Here is a 17,588-nt window from a genome sequence, read left to right as displayed (position 1 = left end):
CCCCCGCCCGCCCCCACCCCAACCCCACCGCTTCCTGCAGTTGCTCAGGACAGATCTCAAAACCTTCTGCTTTAAAGGGCCTGGCCCCTCCGGCCCGATGTCAAGGAGAATCCCCATCAGCAGGGGGAAGAGCTGTAGCTATGTCCCACTGTGGTGGGGTGGGGGGGCACTCACCTCTCAAGCTCCTCCTTCCAGCTGGGGCGGGGATATTGCACTCCTCAGCCGGCTCCTGACGCCCCTGCAGGCCGTCTCCCTGCCTCGGCTGGTCTTCTGTGGCTCAGCCCTCAGCCAGATCGCAGGGCCAAGGGAAACCCCTTTCAGGGTAACGGAGTCCAACAAAGAAACAGTCTCTCTACCCTCAACAGGGTGTTCAGACCTGGCTCTAGGCCATTTAAACACAGCCCTTCGCTCTGGCTTCCAAACAAGCCCTGTCCCCTACCTGGGGCTTAGGATGGTTGAGCCTAACCTTTCTGGGGTTTGTGCCACCATGCTGCTGCCAGGGGAACCCAGGCCCACCCACTACTGCGGGTTCCAACCCACAGACCCCTGAACCACAGCCCTGTACTGCGTCCTTCACTTCATTACTGCTGCATGCCTGGGGCTCTTCCCACCTGGCCCCTTCTCTTCACCCATAGCTCAGGGCCAGAGCTCTCAGCTCCTCGCTCCCTGCAAACCCCACTATGCCCATTGCCAGAGCCCTGCAAACCCCAGCTAATCCCAGGTACCTATGGCCAGAGCTGCACCCCACCATGCCTACACCAACACTCCTCTGATCCCAACCAGGGACTGCCCTGCCCAGGGCTCTGCCGCACCTTTTATCTGAGCCAGCTGGGCTGTGATTGGCCGTCAATAGCCCTTCTAGCCCTTGGAGGACCAGGCCTTGGTAGTTTCCAAGTGGCTGCTCTGGAGAGGCCTCTCTAGGCAGGCCTGGAGGACCCACCTTCACAGCTCCATTCCTCCCACAGGATTGATTCCTTGGATAGGGTGTAGTAGGACACCACCAAGGCTGGGTACAGCCCACCACACTCATACATGGGAATGGGTCTGACTCTGTGCAGCAGGAGATAGTGGTCTCATCCCTACCAGCTGGTTCGTCACAGGATTCCCCAGTCCCACCACACACAGTGACTTCAGTCTGCAGCTTCCAGACCATGGGGTGCCCCCTCCCACCTCAGGAAGTGGGAGGAGATGGAGCCCTGATTCCGCTGAAATCCTGGGGCTTTGAGAGGCTTTTGCTGGGATAAAAGCAGCAAACATTGCAGGGACCTTAGCAAACACATAGGGACTGAGTAATGAGCCTCTTCTGCAGAGACACCTACTCTCCGCCTAGTTCTGACCAATCTCAGCCATAGCACATCCAGCAGGGTGGTATTGGGGCCATAGCAGCCTCTCCAGAACCCAAGGAGCTGGAAGGTCTGATGGTGAGGAGCAGACTGCAGCCACCCTCTCCCGAATCTGCAGGTGAATCCGAGCAGGCCACCTGCTATGTCCACGTGACTGCATTTGTCACCTATGAGATGCAATAAGAAATGAGGGCCCAGTCCTGCAGAAAAGTCACTCGCCAGCTTGCAGGAGCTGGCCCCTAAGCGGGAAAGGTCCTGCTGAATGTCTCCGGGCATCCTGCCATCACTCCTGCTCTTCATGACATCTCTGAGCCGGAGCCAGAGCTGAAGCAAAGGGAGCTTTGTTCTGTTAGGGCTGCAGGACTTGGCCCTCTGCTTTGCAATTCAGGGAGTGAGTGTGAGGGGGGGCGGGAAGGAATTCAGTGCACACATCCCGGTCTGTAAATAGCCCACCCCTGGCCTTTGGGGAGTAGAGCAGAAATCTCACAAACTCTCAGGTTCCTGCCCTGGCCGCAGTCTGATCAGAAGGTAACAAAGTGATTGCACCGGAGAGACCAAGGCCACCAAGTGCCGTGCGGAGCTGCCAGGCCTGTCTCCCCTGGGGCAGCTTCCGGCCCCTGGGACCAGCATGCAGGCCCTTGGGAAGCCTCTCCCTGCTCCGGTGGAGGTGGGCACTGCTCCTCATTCACACACTCACATCTCCACCCTCTCCCTGCAGCACTTGTCAACAGCACGCAGGCCACCTGGAGAGACAGGCCTGAACTCAGCCCCCAGGGCCCAACTCCACTGGGAAGGGTAGATGGGATCAGCTGACCCATGTCATCCTGATGGGCCGAATCAGAACCTGGCTCGGAACCCTGCAAATGCCGGGAAGAGTCAGACCAGGCTGCACTGGGTCTCTCTGAAGAGCCAGCTCTAAATGCTGGCCCTGAAGCCCGCGGAGCCTGGGGAAGCCCACAACCCCTGCAGACACAGGCAGAGAAGTCACTCACGCTGCATACAGCGGGAGAAAGATCACAGAGCAGGAGCTGTATGGGAGCGTCAGGCTGGTAACATACCGCAGCAGACGCAGCATTGCCTTTGCTCCTAGCAGCTCTGCCGAACCCTGGCAGTGGGTGGGACGAGCGCTGGCCCACGTGCGGAGCCCTCAAGACTCCTGCTTGGATTCCTTTTGAACTTTGGGATCCCTGGCCCTCAGCCAGGAGATATTCCAGTGGGTGACTTTAAAAATCCCTCTCCGCGCTCCCTGACTCTCCCCATTAAAGTTTATCAGGCGATCGGTCAGGCTGCAGCAGAGACCGATCCACGGGATGTTTACCAAGGGGTTGCAGTCGGAGAGAGGAGGAAACGCCTGGAGCAGCAGATGCTATTTCTGAAGGGCCTGAGGTTTTGCCCCAACACTTTTCTCAGGCCTGGCTGAGCTGTGTTTTGCACCGGAGTTTTTAGCCCCCCTTGCACCTCCCTGATCCCTGGGGCTGCCGGGGGTGGGGGTTCAACCCTGGCACACTGTAGAGCAGTCTCAGGCCTATTCTAGCTCAGGGCAGCCTGTGATCAAGCAAGGATCTCTGGCGTACAGTTCATTCCTGAGCCATGCCCCCCCACCCCCCCAGCAGGGCTCCTAAAGTCAGGGACTGTGTGGGGTTGGCCTAGAGTTGACGATGCCGTCTCTGTCACCCCAGGTTTTGCCCTGTGCAAGGGAACTCCCCAGTTGGCTGCCAGTTTAAGGGGGCTTTGCACCTCCTCTCACCCTCCATCCTCTCCACACACAACAGCATCCCCTGTTTGAGTTCTCTGCTCAGGAGAAGAGATCAATGTCCCATCAGCTCCCATGGGGCAGCCAGGCTGATGTTTCAGAATTAAAACACGTATTACAACAGATCTCTGGAAAGAAAAGAAAGAAAAGGAAGGACAGGTGTCACCATTTTTAAAGGGAAGTGCTGTTCTCTCCATGAACAGTTGCATGATTTTTTATTACATTCCCAAACTGACTTCATAATGGAGAGAAGTAAAGAATCTGTCATCCCAGCTCGATCTTTATTGCCCTTCAAGACAAGAGCTGTCACTGTAATGAATCTGAATGAACAAGGACCATCTTCCACCCATTAATAATTGTTCACTACTCATCTCTTTTGTCGCTTTCTGTGCTGATGCTGAGTAAGGACGGGGGGACTCAGTGGCTAAAAGGACTTGAAGGGCAGCTTCTCCTCTAGGAAGCCAAAGTGCGTGTGCTGGAGGTGACCCAGCGGAACAATGAACGATAAGGCAAAGAGCCATTTTATTAACCAAATCAACTTTGGGTCACAGCCTGGAAAAAGAGACAAAGAGACAATTCCGATTGTTTCTCAAGCTGCAGTCGCATGATAATTACAGTAAAATAACAGCTGAGCAAAGAGCAGGGCACTGTAAACCGGGCTGTCTCCTGGCCCTGCCCTGCTGGGCACTGGCGTGGGAGAAATCAATGCGCAGACAGCCACCAGGGTTCCCGCAGGCTTTCTGCTCCTCACCCAAACTTCAGCTCATGTTTGCTGTCAAAAGCAACACAGCCCTTAATTGAAAACAGACCCACCCTGTACCCAGGAACGGGCCTAACCCTGCTGTCCTCACTCACTCAGGCAAAACGGAGCGACACAGAAAAGGCCAGGCAAACTGAGTTTTGGCTGAGGGCTGGGCTGCGTGGTTGGAACATTTGCCGAGGAACACCTGGGGCTGGAGAGGGTGTCCCTGCCAGTGCAGTTCCTGCCATCTGCCGCTGGGTGGCAGTATCATCGAACCGTTTCCCACTGCCAAGGCAAGGCAACGGGCTGAGACCCGCACCCTGGCAGGCCCTTAGGTGCCAGGGCCCCTGGGGTGGGGGGCTGCCTGGCTGCTCCCTCGGCTCTGCACGCTGTGGGGCCCCAGCACTGGGTCAGGGAGGAGGCAATGCAGGGGAGCGTGTCCTGGGTAACACTGGGACTCTGACTGGTGGGAATTTGCACATGGCCATCCCCGTGACATCTCATTGGAGCACATCTCCCTGCAAACCCCCGTGCATCACCCAGGGGTGCATGCCACCCGGTCAGCACGGAGCGACCGTGTGCAGTACAAAGAAGTGCCCCCCCGTCGTTCCTTCGCGTGCACCTCCCCACCAGCGATCACCCCGACCCCATGGGATCCCCGGGAAACAGCAGTTTTTGCTCTAAATCTGGAGTAAGTGGAGTCAGTGGGTCAGTTTATGCCCCAAGGCCCCAACCCCACAGTGACTCCAGGCCCACTGCGGCTGCCCTGGGCAGATTGGAGAAGGCTCCTCGGCATGTCTCTGACTGGAGGCCACGCTGAGGATGGGGGATGGGAGCATTGGGGCAGACCCAATGGTCCATCCACTGCACTGATCCACTGGCCGAAGACCCAGCTGAGGGCAGCAGGGAGCAGTGCTCACCGGGCCCTGGCGCAGTGCTCCTGGCCCTGCCCACACCAGCGAGCGCGGCCTCAGCCTGAGGTTTCCATCCCTAGCCTGTGGGAGCATCTTGCTGAGCTCGCGGCCTGTCCCTTGCTGGCTCCGCACCCTGCTCCAGGGCTGGGGCCGTCTGGGATCTCCTGAGCCTGCTCACCCCTGGCCCAGTTCCACCCTGTGGGCTCAGATCACAAGAGCCCAGCAGTGAGAGATGGAAGCGGCCTGTAGGAGCGGAGTCCGGGCCCCGCAGCGTAGGGCAGAGCCTGCTCCCTCAGGCAGGGCGCACCAGGAATTAAATTGGCACTACCAACGAGGACGAAGTGACAGCTTTCTCCGGGCTGGGCCATGCACTTCGCACTTGTGGCGAGCCCATGGCAGGCCCACGGGACCCGTGGCCGTGGCGCAGTCCCCCTCCCTCGGCCCCCGCTAGAGTGCCATGCTCAGCCGTCTCGGGCGCCTCAGAGACCAGCGTGACCCCAAAGAGGGAGCGTGCTCACTCCAGCCCCCGCTGCTGTTGGCAGGGGGGTTACGCACCTGGGGGCCAATCCCAAAGGGATAAATACCCAGTGCTGCCAGCACCCCAGCGTACAAAAGCCAGGCAGAAGAGGTGCGTCTTGTGCCCTCTAAGGGGTGAGATTCAGGAGCGGTCGATGCCCAGTTCGGGGGGTGGGGTGGGGGGGCAGAACTGGCCCCTGCGCGCCCCAGGAGTTCCAGCCTGGAGACTGACAGCTGCAATATCCTTCCCCGGGGGGACCTGCCTGCAGAGGATGCAGGAAGAGGCAGCCTCTGGGATCATGAGCATTTAGGGCTTTCGGGAGAAAAGGGAACACCGTGTACAACCCCCGACCAGCACAGAGCCCTGTGCAAGGGGCCAGCCCCAGTCTGCCCTCCTGGGCCCCTGCTGCAGAGCGCACAGACGTAGGGAGCAGCTCGGGTCATTCCTTGGCCTTTCTTCTGCCTCCAAAGCTGGGCACCACATCCCCCCCCCCGCCCCCCCAGTGTTTCTCTCTGACACTGGCTAGCAGAAACTCATGCTTCAAATAGTCTCCGTTCTCCAGGCACGTCTGCCAGGCCCTGTTCCTTCACCCGGCTCGCATGTCAGGCTCCAGGAAGCCAGCTTGGACCACACGTGGGCAGCAGTGCAGGGCAGCGGCGGGTGGTGCTGAATGTGGAAGCCAGCTTTGGTTCTGGGTGAGCCCAGCTGCCCATTTAATGAGCTGATAAACAATGAGCCTGACCCAGAACCCATGAGATCTCCCCAGACTTTAGGAACATTTGGATTCGGATGGAAATCCAAGACCAAATTTTGGCATTCGTCCTCACCTCTGTTAGGACCAGTCTTCTGCAGGGGTGGCTGAACGCTGCAAAAACAGCCTTTGTCAAAACACGTCCAGCTGGGCCGGGGGAATGGCCCATTGCGCTCACTTTCCGCAACCTCCGGGCTAGTCTACCCCAGAAATGCTCTCGCGGTGCCGACGCCGTGCGTCTGGGGAAGATGCTCTATACCGAGGGGAGAGAGCTCTTCCGTCAGCATGACAGCTCCACCCCCACGAGCCGCGGGAGCGAGGTCGTCAGGAGAGCGTCTCCCACCGACCTCGCCCTGTCCACACTGGCGCTGAGGTCGCTGTAACTTACGTCGCTCGGGGCGGTGGCCTAGTCACACCCCGAGCGGTGCAGGTTAGTCGGTGGCAGTGTAGACCTGGCCTCAGTTATAACCGTGTCAGTCAGGAGCAACTTCAGATTTCCTGCAGTGCCCCTGCCAGGAGCGTCGAGTAGCGTAACTTTAAGAAGGGCTCTTCTTCCCGTGTCCACACTGCTCCCCACCACATCTGTGCACACGTGACTGCCCCATCGCTGCACTCCGCCGGGGCACTGGACGAGCATTCGCACTCAGGCAGCTGCCATCCCACAAGCGGCTTCATATTCTGAGGCCCTCTGCCGCCGTCACAGGTGTGGAGCTGAAGCCATTTGCCACATTGCAGAATTTGGCCCTGCGGCTATCTCTGGCTAAGCCAGGCTGAAGATCCCCTTTACCGACAGGAGGCAGCCCAGCCGGCGCCAACCCGCATGGACAGAGTGGCCGTGTGTTTGTGGAACGTGACTTGTTCTGGGGCACGACGACTGCTCAGAGGCACCCGGGCTACATCTGCCCCGGGGAGAACGCTGGGCTCGGCCCCGAGAGGAGCCCTTTGGGGCCCAGCTGATACCTGCGTTTCAGCTCCGTTCTGCGGCACCACGCATCTCGTGGAAAGGGGGCCCATTGCTCCCGTTTGCGGGGTCTCAAGGATGTGACCATTCGTTGTCCGGGGCCCGAGTGGCTTCTCATGTACCGCAGCACAAGTCCACATCTGTCTGCGGAGCTACTGCTGATTTACATTCCCTGGTGCCGACTCTCATCCTTCCAGCATTTCCTGGGTTTGTAAATATGGGGCTGGCGGTTACACAGCCAGGGCTGATGGTTTTGATCAGGCTCCAAGCAGCTGTTGATGCTTGTGGACAGCAGTGGAGTTTGTCTGCTTCCCCGCTGTGCTCAGCTGCTAGCAGGGCCAGGCTGAAGCCAGGGGCTGCAGGGAGTTCGGCTCCTTGCAGCCTAGAAGGTATGAAAGGAGCAGGACTCTGGGCAGCCTGGCACGGGCACGTCCTGCTGCGTTGTTGGCTATGGAGTGCCTGCTGCCTGTGGGCAGCCCCGGCAGCTCTCTGAGCTGACGCCATGCTCAGGAGCTGCTGAGCAAACGTCACTGATCCCAGGCCCTCTGCCTTTCAGCATCCCCAAATCAATCAGGAGATTTGTACCAGGGACACTCCATTGATGACCCGCACAGCTGTAACCCTCTACTCAAGAGAAGCCCCTAAACAGAGATGGTCACAAGGGGGTGGGGAGGGGAGCCGTGGTAGCCGTGCGTCCAGCCCTGAAGCCATCCTGCCAGCATGGGTCAGGGCAGCTCAAGATGTGCTAGGAGAGGAGATGCTGCCTGCTCCTGCCCCCAGTGAGCCAGTGGGAGATTTGCTACTTAATTCACTGGGAGTAGGTTACAGCTGATCCCAGCAGAAGCAGCCTACACCCTGGCCAGTGCATTCTGCCTACCACAGCGTGCCAACTAGCTGGGGGCCTGGCATCCCTTTCTAGCCAAAAGTCCATAGCCACATGCCTTCCTTCTAGGCAGGATTCCTCCCTCTTTGGGGCTCCCTGTATCCCCCCTGTACCCACCCAAACCAGAGCAGGACTTTGGCCTTCACCTCCTAAGAATTTTCCTGCTAAGTGTTTAATTTCTGAAAAGGTTTAGGAATGCCTGAGGCTTTTTTCTACAGATATGTTAGGAGAGTAGCAGCCATGAGCCAAGAAGCAGAAAGTCACATCCTCTCATTCCATCTAAATTACTTTAAGATAATGTAATATCCGGCTGTTAAGAAGAAGACCCAGTCCTAATGGTACCCACCATCACCAGATAAACCGATCTTAAGATGTTTAATGAAAACTTTGTTTGACGGCATCTGTCTGGCAAGGAATCACCTATCAACAGCTGTGGGCATGAGATCTTCTTCTACTTCTTCATTGTTTTGCTTTTATGGTCCCCACTTCTCTCCGGTTTATCTATCTGGTTTCTGTCTGGTTCTTGGATTGTTTCTGTCTGTTGCATAATTAATTTTACAAGATTTAAATCAACTAAGGTGGCGGGGTATGACTGGGTAAAGAATGATGTCGCAATACGTTAGGATTGGTCAAAGAATCATTCTGTAATATTGTAGTAAAATGATTGGTTAAGGTACAGCTAAGCAAGTCTCAAGTTTCACTATATAAACTGGGGTCCAAGAAGGAGAGCAGCTGGGAAGGAAAAAAGAAAGGGAAAGGGAGAGGTAAAGGAAGAGGAGGAGGAAGAAGAACTCACCTCCAAGACACAGCCTGAGATCAGAGCTGCTAGACTCCTGTGCATGACTGTGATGTGCAGCAATGAGGACCCAGAGGAGACTGACCTTGCCTGGCCAGCAGGGAAAGTCCCGCCTGCATGATCAGGATTGGTGAGCATAGCATTGTATGGCTTGGTGACTGTTAATAAACAGAGGTCAAGGATATTACTGGGTAAGGCTCTTTCACTAGTAAAAGGTCCTGCAAACCCACAGAAGGTTACGCCTTGAGCCCATGCAAGGGTAAGGGTGGGTGCCCTGGAGTGTAGGGTCACGCCTTAAGCCCTAGGAACAGGGTAAAGGTGGGTACCCCGAGGTGTGCAGGTAACAGTTTGACAAGCCAGGTGAAACACTGGGCTGCATGCAAGGGCAGGGAGAGGACAGACCCCCGCCTTTCTAGGGCTTTGGGTGCCATCCAGGACCAGCTCTAGGCACCAGCAAAGCACAATTCCAGGGGCGGTGTTCCGGCCATCCCTTTTTTTTGGCTTGGATAGTTGCGCTCTCGGAACTTGGAGCGGCAAAAAACCTAGAGCTGGCCCTGGTGCCATCAAACCTGGGGCACCACCTGGGGCATCACGTTACCAGAAAGCCATGGATGGACAGAAGGGGGCAGCTAAGCAGGAGCAATGAAAAGAAGCAGTGGGATGGAGCAACCCAGGAATGAGAAACAAATATAGGAGCCACATGGGTGTGCAGCTTGGCGAGGCAACGACCGCAGGGACTGGGGCAGCAGGCTACACAGGTCTGAAGGGTGTCAGCACCAAGGAAGGAGAGGAGGGATGGAGCATGGCACAGGAGCATGACCAGAACAGTTTGCATTCATTACAGGAGTCCCATAACACGGGACCATGGGTGGAAAATAAGAAGATTTTTAGACTGAGTCAGGAACAACTTGCTGTAAGTGGTAGCTGCAGAGTCTTCTGCAAAGGCAAGTGGCAGAAGGCCCAGTCTAGGCCGGGCGAAACCCCAGGAAAAACGCTGTAGGGAAGAAACCCACACTGGCCCCCGGGCGACATGGCTTGGCCACCTCTCCTTTCTCAGGTTCAGCAAGTGCTGTTTCATCGTGGGGCATCCCTGGTATGTCACGAGGCCGTTCAGCTCGGGACACCGTGAGCATGCACTGGGAGAGGTGGAGGAGCTATTTTGATGTTAAGTCCCAAAAAGCAGCTGGGTATTGCTCCTGCAAGATATTATTGCCTGTTCTTTCAGTAGCACAAGCGTTTATACTCAGCTGCTGGGCCTGCTCCCCAGCATCCTGGGCACACTGAACGCCATTGGGTTTGTTCAGCCAGCTTCAAAGTAATAATAAGGCTGTATGAATCGTAAACAAAACTCCCTGTGAAGTTTCCGAGGAATCTAGTGAGCAGTGAGTTCAAAGGCAATTTCTCCTGCAGAGCTGCTGGGTCTTAGGAAGTCAGGCTTCTGAATAAGTGATGACGCTTTAGCACTGTGCGAGCTACATTGGCATCTTTGCCCTGCTCCACTTACAGAAGATTAAACACACCTGCTTTGGAAGGCTGGGAGCCCTGAACCCAATCCCACAAACCACCTGCACTCCAAACTCACCTGGTGGGAGCCTCCAGCTGTGCTGGCCCTGCCAGCAAGCCAGATAACCATGCTCACAGCACAATGGCATCTCAGCTGTGCCAGAATGGATTCTGCCTCAGATCTCTTTGCCCATGCTCATGGGGTCTTTATTCTGGGCCCAAGTTGCTAAGTTTGGATCCGGATGGGGATGTGAATCCAAACTTCATACATTTGAGGAGTGTTCAGATCAGGGGCTTGAGGCCTGTCTCTAGTCCTTCTCTGGACTAGACATATGACCAGGGAAGAGTATAAAAATATTGCTCGGGCATGTAGGAATGTTATCAGGAGGGCCAAATCGCACCTGGAGCTGCAGCTAGCCAGAGATGTCAAGAGTAACAAGAAGGGTTTTTTCAGGTATGTTGGCAACAAGAAGAAAGCCAAGGAATGTGTGGGCCCCTTACTGAATGAGGGAGGCAACCTAGTGACAGAGGATGTGGAAAAAGCTAATGTACTCAATGCTTTTTTTGCCTCTGTTTTCACTAACAAGGTCAGCTCCCAGACTGCTGCACTGGGCATCACAAAATGCGGAAGAGATGGCCAGCCCTCTGTGGAGATAGAGGCGGTTAGGGACTATTTAGAAAAGCTGGATGTGCACAAGTCCATGGGGCCGGACGAGTTGCATCCGAGAGTGCTGAAGGAATTGGCGGCTGTGATTGCAGAGCCACTGGCCATTATCTTTGAAAACTCGTGGCGAACCGGGGAAGTCCCGGATGACTGGAAAAAGGCTAATGTAGTGCCAATCTTTAAAAAAGGGAAGAAGGAAGATCCTGGGAACTACAGGCCAGTCAGCCTCACCTCAGTCCCTGGAAAAATCATGGAGCAGGTCCTCAAAGAATCAATCCTGAAGCACTTGCATGAGAGGAAAGTGATCAGGAACAGCCAGCATGGATTCACCAAGGGAAGGTCATGCCTGACTAATCTAATCGCCTTTTATGATGAGATTACTGGTTCTGTGGATGAAGGGAAAGCAGTGGATGTATTGTTTCTTGACTTTAGCAAAGCTTTTGACACGGTCTCCCATAGTATTCTTGTCAGCAAGTTAAGGAAGTATGGGCTGGATGAATGCACTATAAGGTGGGTAGAAAGCTGGCTAAATTGTCGGGCTCAACGGGTAGTGATCAATGGCTCCATGTCTAGTTGGCAGCCGGTATCAAGTGGAGTGCCCCAAGGGTCGGTCCTGGGGCCGGTTTTATTCAATATCTTCATAAATGATCTGGAGGATGGTGTGGATTGCACTCTCAGCAAATTTGCGGATGATACTAAACTGGGAGGAGTGGTAGATACGCTGGAGGGGAGGGATAGGATACAGAAGGACCTAGACCAATTGGAAGATTGGGCCAAAAGGAATCTGATGAGGTTCAATAAGGATAAGTGCAGGGTCCTGCACTTAGGACGGAAGAACCCAATGCACAGCTACAGACTAGGGACCGAATGGCTAGGCAGCAGTTCTGCGGAAAAGGACCTAGGGATGACAGTGGACGAGAAGCTGGATATGAGTCAGCAGTGTGCCCTTGTTGCCAAGAAGGCCAATGGCATTTTGGGATGTATAAGTAGGGGCATAGCGAGCAGATCGAGGGACGTGATCGTTCCCCTCTATTCGACATTGGTGAGGCCTCATCTGGAGTACTGTGTCCAGTTTTGGGCCCCACACTTCAAGAAGGATGTGGATAAATTGGAGAGAGTCCAGCGAAGGGCAACAAAAATGATTAGGGGACTGGAACACATGAGTTATGAGGAGAGGCTGAGGGAGCTGGGATTGTTTAGCCTGCAGAAGAGAAGAATGAGGGGGGATTTGATAGCTGCTTTCAACTACCTGAAAGGGGGTTCCAAAGAGGATGGCTCTAGACTGTTCTCAATGGTAGCAGATGACAGAACGAGGAGTAATGGTCTCAAGTTGCAATGGGGGAGGTTTAGATTGGATATTAGGAAAAACTTTTTCACTAAGAGGGTGGTGAAACACTGGAATGCGTTACCTAGGGAGGTGGTAGAATCTCCTTCCTTAGAGGTTTTTAAGGTCAGGCTTGACAAAGCCCTGGCTGGAATGATTTAACTGGGAATTGGTCCTGCTTCGAGCAGGGGGTTGGACTAGATGACCTTCTGGGGTCCCTTCCAACCCTGATATTCTATGATTCTATGATTCTATGATTCTATGATTCTATGGAGCCCATCATCACAAAGGTTAGTCTCAGGCCTGCCCTCTACACAGTGCTTATGGGTACAAAGAGCTAGTGCTGTATGGAGCTTATCATTCATAAATATTCAGGGTTTGTTTGTATGGTTTTTGATCGGAACACCCAGTCAAAAAGGGATCCTGGCGGCTCCAGTCAGCACTGCTGACCGGGCCGTTGACTGTCCGGTTGGCGGCACCATACAGCGGGACTGGCAGGCTCCCTGCTAGCCTCCACGCCGCACAACTCCTGGAAAGCAACCAGCATGTCCCCCTCCGGCTCCTACACCTAGGAGCAGCTGGGGGCTCCACACACTGCCCCTGCCCAAAGCACCGCTCCCACAGTTCCCATTGGCCACGGTTCCCAGCCAATGGGAGCCGTGGGGGCAGCACCTGCAGACAGGGCAGCGCGCAGAGCCGTCTGGCCTTGCCTCTGCATAGGAGCCAGATGGGAGGCATGCCGCTGCTTCCGGGAGCCGCTTGAGGTAAGCACTGCCTGGCACCTGCACCCTTGACCCCTTCCCCAGGCCCCAACCCCTTGCCCCAATTCCAGCCCTGTTCCTTCTCCCACCCTCCGAACCCCTCAGTCCCAGCCCGGAGCACCCTCCTATACCCCAAATCCCTCATCCCCAGCCCCACCCCAGAGCCCGCACCCCAGCCAGAGCCCTCACTCCCGCCCCCACACCCCAACGTCCTGCCCTAGCCCTGATCCCTCTCCCACCCTCCGAATCCCTCAGTCCCAGCCTGGAGCACCCTTCTGCACCCCAAACACCTCATCCCCAGCCCCACCCCAGAGCCCACACCCCCTCTTGCATCCCAACCCACTGCCTCAGCCTGGAGCCCCCTCCCGCACTCTGAACTCCTCATTTCTGGATCCACCCCAGAGCCTGCACCCCCAGCCGTAGGCCGCACCCCCTCCCACACCCCAGCCCCCTGAGTCAGCCCGGTGAAAATGAGCAAGTGAGTGAGAGTAGGGAGAGCCTCAGAGGAGGGGTGCGGGAGGGGTGGGGCAAGGGCGTTTGGTTTTGTGTGAGTAGAAAGTTGGCAGCCCTGTTTGTTTGCAGGTGAGGAAAAGGCAGGGCACAAAAATAAACAACCAGCCAGCCCAGAGCCAAGACACACTCCGGGGCACAGGGTGGCTCAAAGGGGGGCGGGGTGTTGGTGGTCAATGGGATGCCCTCTCCCCTCTCGAGGGTGGGACCAAATGTAATGCACTTTGATATCGCGAGGAGGCAACAGAAGTACTATAAAAATACTAGTATCATTTAAAAATCTAGTTGCTCTCAAGGCTCTGCGGGTAAGTGTCCCAGCAGGAGAGAGCACTGGGTCATCCCCTGTCCAGTGCACTCCTGCTGGGGCCCCGGCCCTGGCCACTGTCGGCAGACAGGACACTTGGCTGGACAGACCTTTGCTCTGGCCCAGTCTGGCTGCTCTTATGTTCTAGCACTCTGATACATAGCATAGAAATGCCTTTTTTGCCTTTCCACCCCCGCAAAAAAAGTTTAATTAAAGTAGGTCAGTTGCACAGATCAGAAATTTATTTCTTCTCTGTGGGAATTAATTCGGCACTTCATTTCTTTAATTCTCTTTATAGGATTACATAGTTGGGAAACGATTTACAAACCCCTCCCGCTTTGGCTGTCAGTTTACAGTCGTGGCTCTTTCCACTCCTGCAGGATTTGTGGTTGCTGCGGGGTCTCGCAGATTTCTGTGCTGCATCCTACGGGCACTGTGTTACAGCGACTGGGTCTATAGTTGCGGATGGCCACAAAGTGGGACTTTTTTTGAATAGATAACTTTTTTTCCTTGTTTCCCCTTTTCTCATAAACTGGTCTGCTACAAAGGTCACCGTATCAGGGGGTGTGCTGTCCTTCCTTTCCTGCTGTCAGAAGGATCTTATCGCTGTGGCTCTGCATGGCTGGTATGTAATCCTGGAAATTGATAAATAAAAGGGTGTGAAGATAAAAAGCACCCTCTGGAACCTAGACCATGATGTGGTTTTCAGGTTCAGATTCACAGCTCCCTGCATTTTCTTGGTGAAGTCTAAATGTTACCGCCATTAAAGCCAGTAGGGAAAACCCCCCTCACAAAGGAAGTGGCAGACATTCGATTCCTTGCTAGCTAAAGTCATTTACAGCGGAGGTCAGGAAGGCCCTTGCTGGGGCCTGTTACAGCTGGCTAAGCTCTACTAAGCCACGGTATTATGAGATTCTTCATCTGAACATTGAGCACCAGAGAAGCGGCAGCATGTTTAGCCCTGGTGACGACCTGAGGCCTAGTGTAAATCTCGGGACAAAGTCTTGTTTGTCTTCCCTTTCTATTCAGGTTGCCCATGCTCTTGGCTTTCCCTGCCCCACTGCTCACTGTTTGTTTATGGCACTGACGCAGGAAATTGTAACCTCTGCAATTGTTCCTAGTTTGCTGATTATGTGACCACCTGGTTTGCTGGACTAGGGACAAAAGCCCTAAATCCTCCTTCAAGGTCTGAACTCATCTCATTTTGGAGAGTGGAGTGTGTGTTTTATTTTAAGTGTGATTTGTGTGTGACATTATTTGAATTTAAAACAAACAACCTGGTTCTCCCTCCCACGAGGGCATTTGCTCCAGGTGACCCTGCTCCATCACGGCACCTGCCTTGAGGGCAATCCATGCTCATCACTTTCCAGATCTCTTCTAAAGAAGCTGTGTCCGAAAGCACATTTGTGGTTACAAAGCTGGGCCCCTCTGTGCTGTGAACTCAATAGGTAAGTCTTCATTTCACAGGGGGCCCTTTTCTTTTCCTTTCCTTTCTTAATTTTTAAAAAAGTTATGGTCGTGATACGTCTTTTTCTCTTAACACAATTAATAAGACTGGGATGTTTCAGCTTGGAAAAGAGATGACTAAGGGGGATATGATAGAGGTCTATAAAATCATGACTGGTGTGAAGAAAGTGAATCAGGAAGTATTATTTACTCCTTCTCATAACACAAGAACTAGGGGTCACCCAATGAAATTAAACAGGCAACAGGTTTAAAACAAACAGAAGGAAGCATTTCTTCACACAATGCACAGTCAACCTGTGGAACTCTTTGCCAGAGGATGTTGTGAAGGCCAAGACTATAACAGGGTTCAAAAAAGAACTAGATACGTTCATGGAGGATAGGTCCATCAATGGCTATTAGCCAGGACAGGCAGGGATGGTGTCCCTAGCCTCTGTTTGCCAGGGGCTGGGAATGGGCGACAGGGGATGGAAAAATTGATAATTACCTGTTCTGTTCATTCCCTCTGGGGCACCTGGCATTGGCCACTCTTGGAAGACCGGATACTGAGCTAGATGGATCTTTGGTCTGACCCAGTCTGGCCCTTCTTATGTCCCATGGAGACTGGATGCTGCTTCTTGGGCACTGCCCCTGCACCCCCACAGCGAGGGGCTGGGGGTCCCAGCATGCTGCTGACCCCATGTGAATAACACATCATAGCAGCCTTGGCATAAAAGTGTGATGGGCGTCACCAGGGTGATTTAACACACACTGACTGGTTTGCGAGGTTTTACCCCAGGGGTATTAGAGCTCTCTTGGCAAGGAAAGGGAGACAAACCCCTGAGCCTTGAGCCTTGCTCTTTGCCAGAGCGCCATTAGCTGCCAGAGCACTCTGTGTGGGAATAGGGCCAATGTGAGTGCCTTTGCGGCCATGGTATGTACTTGCGTCCTTGCCCATTTGGTCCATACAATGGTGCCCTTAACTGGGCGTGCCAGGCCAATGGAAAGGAGACAGGCTGCTGGGTCACGCTTTACCTGGACCATGTTGCATAATGACTGAGAAAACAATTCTAATGTTATTTCTAGTCATTACAGAGAGTCCATCAGACCCATTCCTGGCTGGCGAGGGCTGGGAAGTGCGTTACTCTGATGAAATTGAATCTTCTGGCCAGCCGCCTTCCCATCCCCATGAACACTGGGAGCAAGAAGCAAGGCAAACAGCCAGAGATGCAATCCAAGCAGAAGGACTTGTCGGTGTCATGGCCATATGCCTCAGTGAGTAATTAACCATTAACCACCTAGCCGATCAATCTAACAAACTGCTTGTTCAGGGACTGTCCCTGCCACAGACTTCTACAGGGTGGTTAAAATCCTCTGTTAAGAACATCACCCTCGATTACATTCTATAGCCTTTCCGAGTAGCTTCTCTAGCCCGCTAGGAGTTTCACCCTCAGTAAATATTACTGGACTTTTCGGTCAGGCTGAATTAGAAGGAACCCGCTGGTACCTTCGCTGCACGGGACCCTCAGCCGTAGCAGCACCGCTCTCCGATACGCCCTGGAAGGGAGCAGAGTTCCCCTCACAGGCCGTGCTCCAGCTGCATCCTTCTGCCCCCATCCTGCCGGGCCAGGGAGGGGAGCTACTCCGGGTCCCCACCTCCCGAATCTGCAGAGAGAGAAGAGGATTTAAAGGCAAGTGAACTGACCTCAGCGTGGGGGAGCTGACTCTTCCCTGACACCAGCTTTTCCCCAGTCTAACCCCACTGACGCTGCTCTCCAACTACACGGGGGTAAGAGGAAGGCGGGTCAGGCCCACAGACTCTAAACCTGCCTCCGCCCAACCCCCAGCCTCCCGCAGCCAGAGCTGCCAATGCTGGCCCTGACCTGCAAACGGTCACACCCGCAGGAAGCTGCTCCCTGCCAAGTCCTGCCGAAGTCAGCCAGAGGCACTGAGGGGCTGCTAGCTTGTGGGACCTGCCCTGTCACACTGCCCGTCTCTCTCCCCTTTTCTAAGTTATTGCGGAGGGGGGTTGTTTCCTTCAACGCGTGGTTCTGGATCCCTGAAGCCGGCAGGGCTCTGTGCTTCCCCCTCCCCCCCAGCTCTGTCACCCTCCACATCCTGGAGCAAACGACTTGGGGCCCGTCTCCCCATGCTGATGACCCAGGTCCTTCTATCTGCCCAAAGGGCGGCAGGAATGTCTGGGTAGTTGGTTGTTGCTGCGTGTGCTGGTCTGGCCCCCAGCGTATGCGTCTGGAGTGCTCGAGCCTCTGGACATGCACTGCTCAGCTGGGACAAGTGCCTACCAGTCAGCGCTCAGCTGCTTTGTTCCCTGACAGCTCCGGGGCTCTACTGTGCCCCTTCTCCTCACCTCCCAGGGGTCTCCATGCGCATGACGCTGCGCTCCACACCTCACGCTGAT

At 54.8% G+C, this 17,588-nt stretch overlaps 1 protein-coding gene across 1 annotated transcript in view; it reads right to left on the bottom strand.

The window, feature by feature from the left end:
• Nucleotides 1–13,985: 13,985 nt before the first annotated feature.
• LOC311525766 (uncharacterized protein) overlaps nt 13,986–17,588 on the bottom strand; it is a gene marked incomplete at its 5' end in the record, with an annotated part of 88,053 nt that continues 84,450 nt past the window's right edge. The window contains 2 exons of the mRNA XM_084638106.1: nt 13,986–14,361; nt 16,677–16,834. Coding sequence (XP_084494232.1) covers nt 14,316–14,361; nt 16,677–16,834 — 204 coding nt within the window. The 3' untranslated portion in view covers nt 13,986–14,315. The remainder of the gene's footprint in view (nt 14,362–16,676; nt 16,835–17,588) is intronic.

Source organism: Lepidochelys olivacea (assembly GCF_965140295.1).
Source record: "Lepidochelys olivacea isolate rLepOli2 genome assembly, chromosome: 9".
NCBI lineage: Eukaryota > Metazoa > Chordata > Testudines > Cheloniidae > Lepidochelys > Lepidochelys olivacea.
The sequence above is the reverse complement of the archived record's forward strand: the minus strand, read 5'-3'. Positions and strand labels throughout refer to the sequence as shown.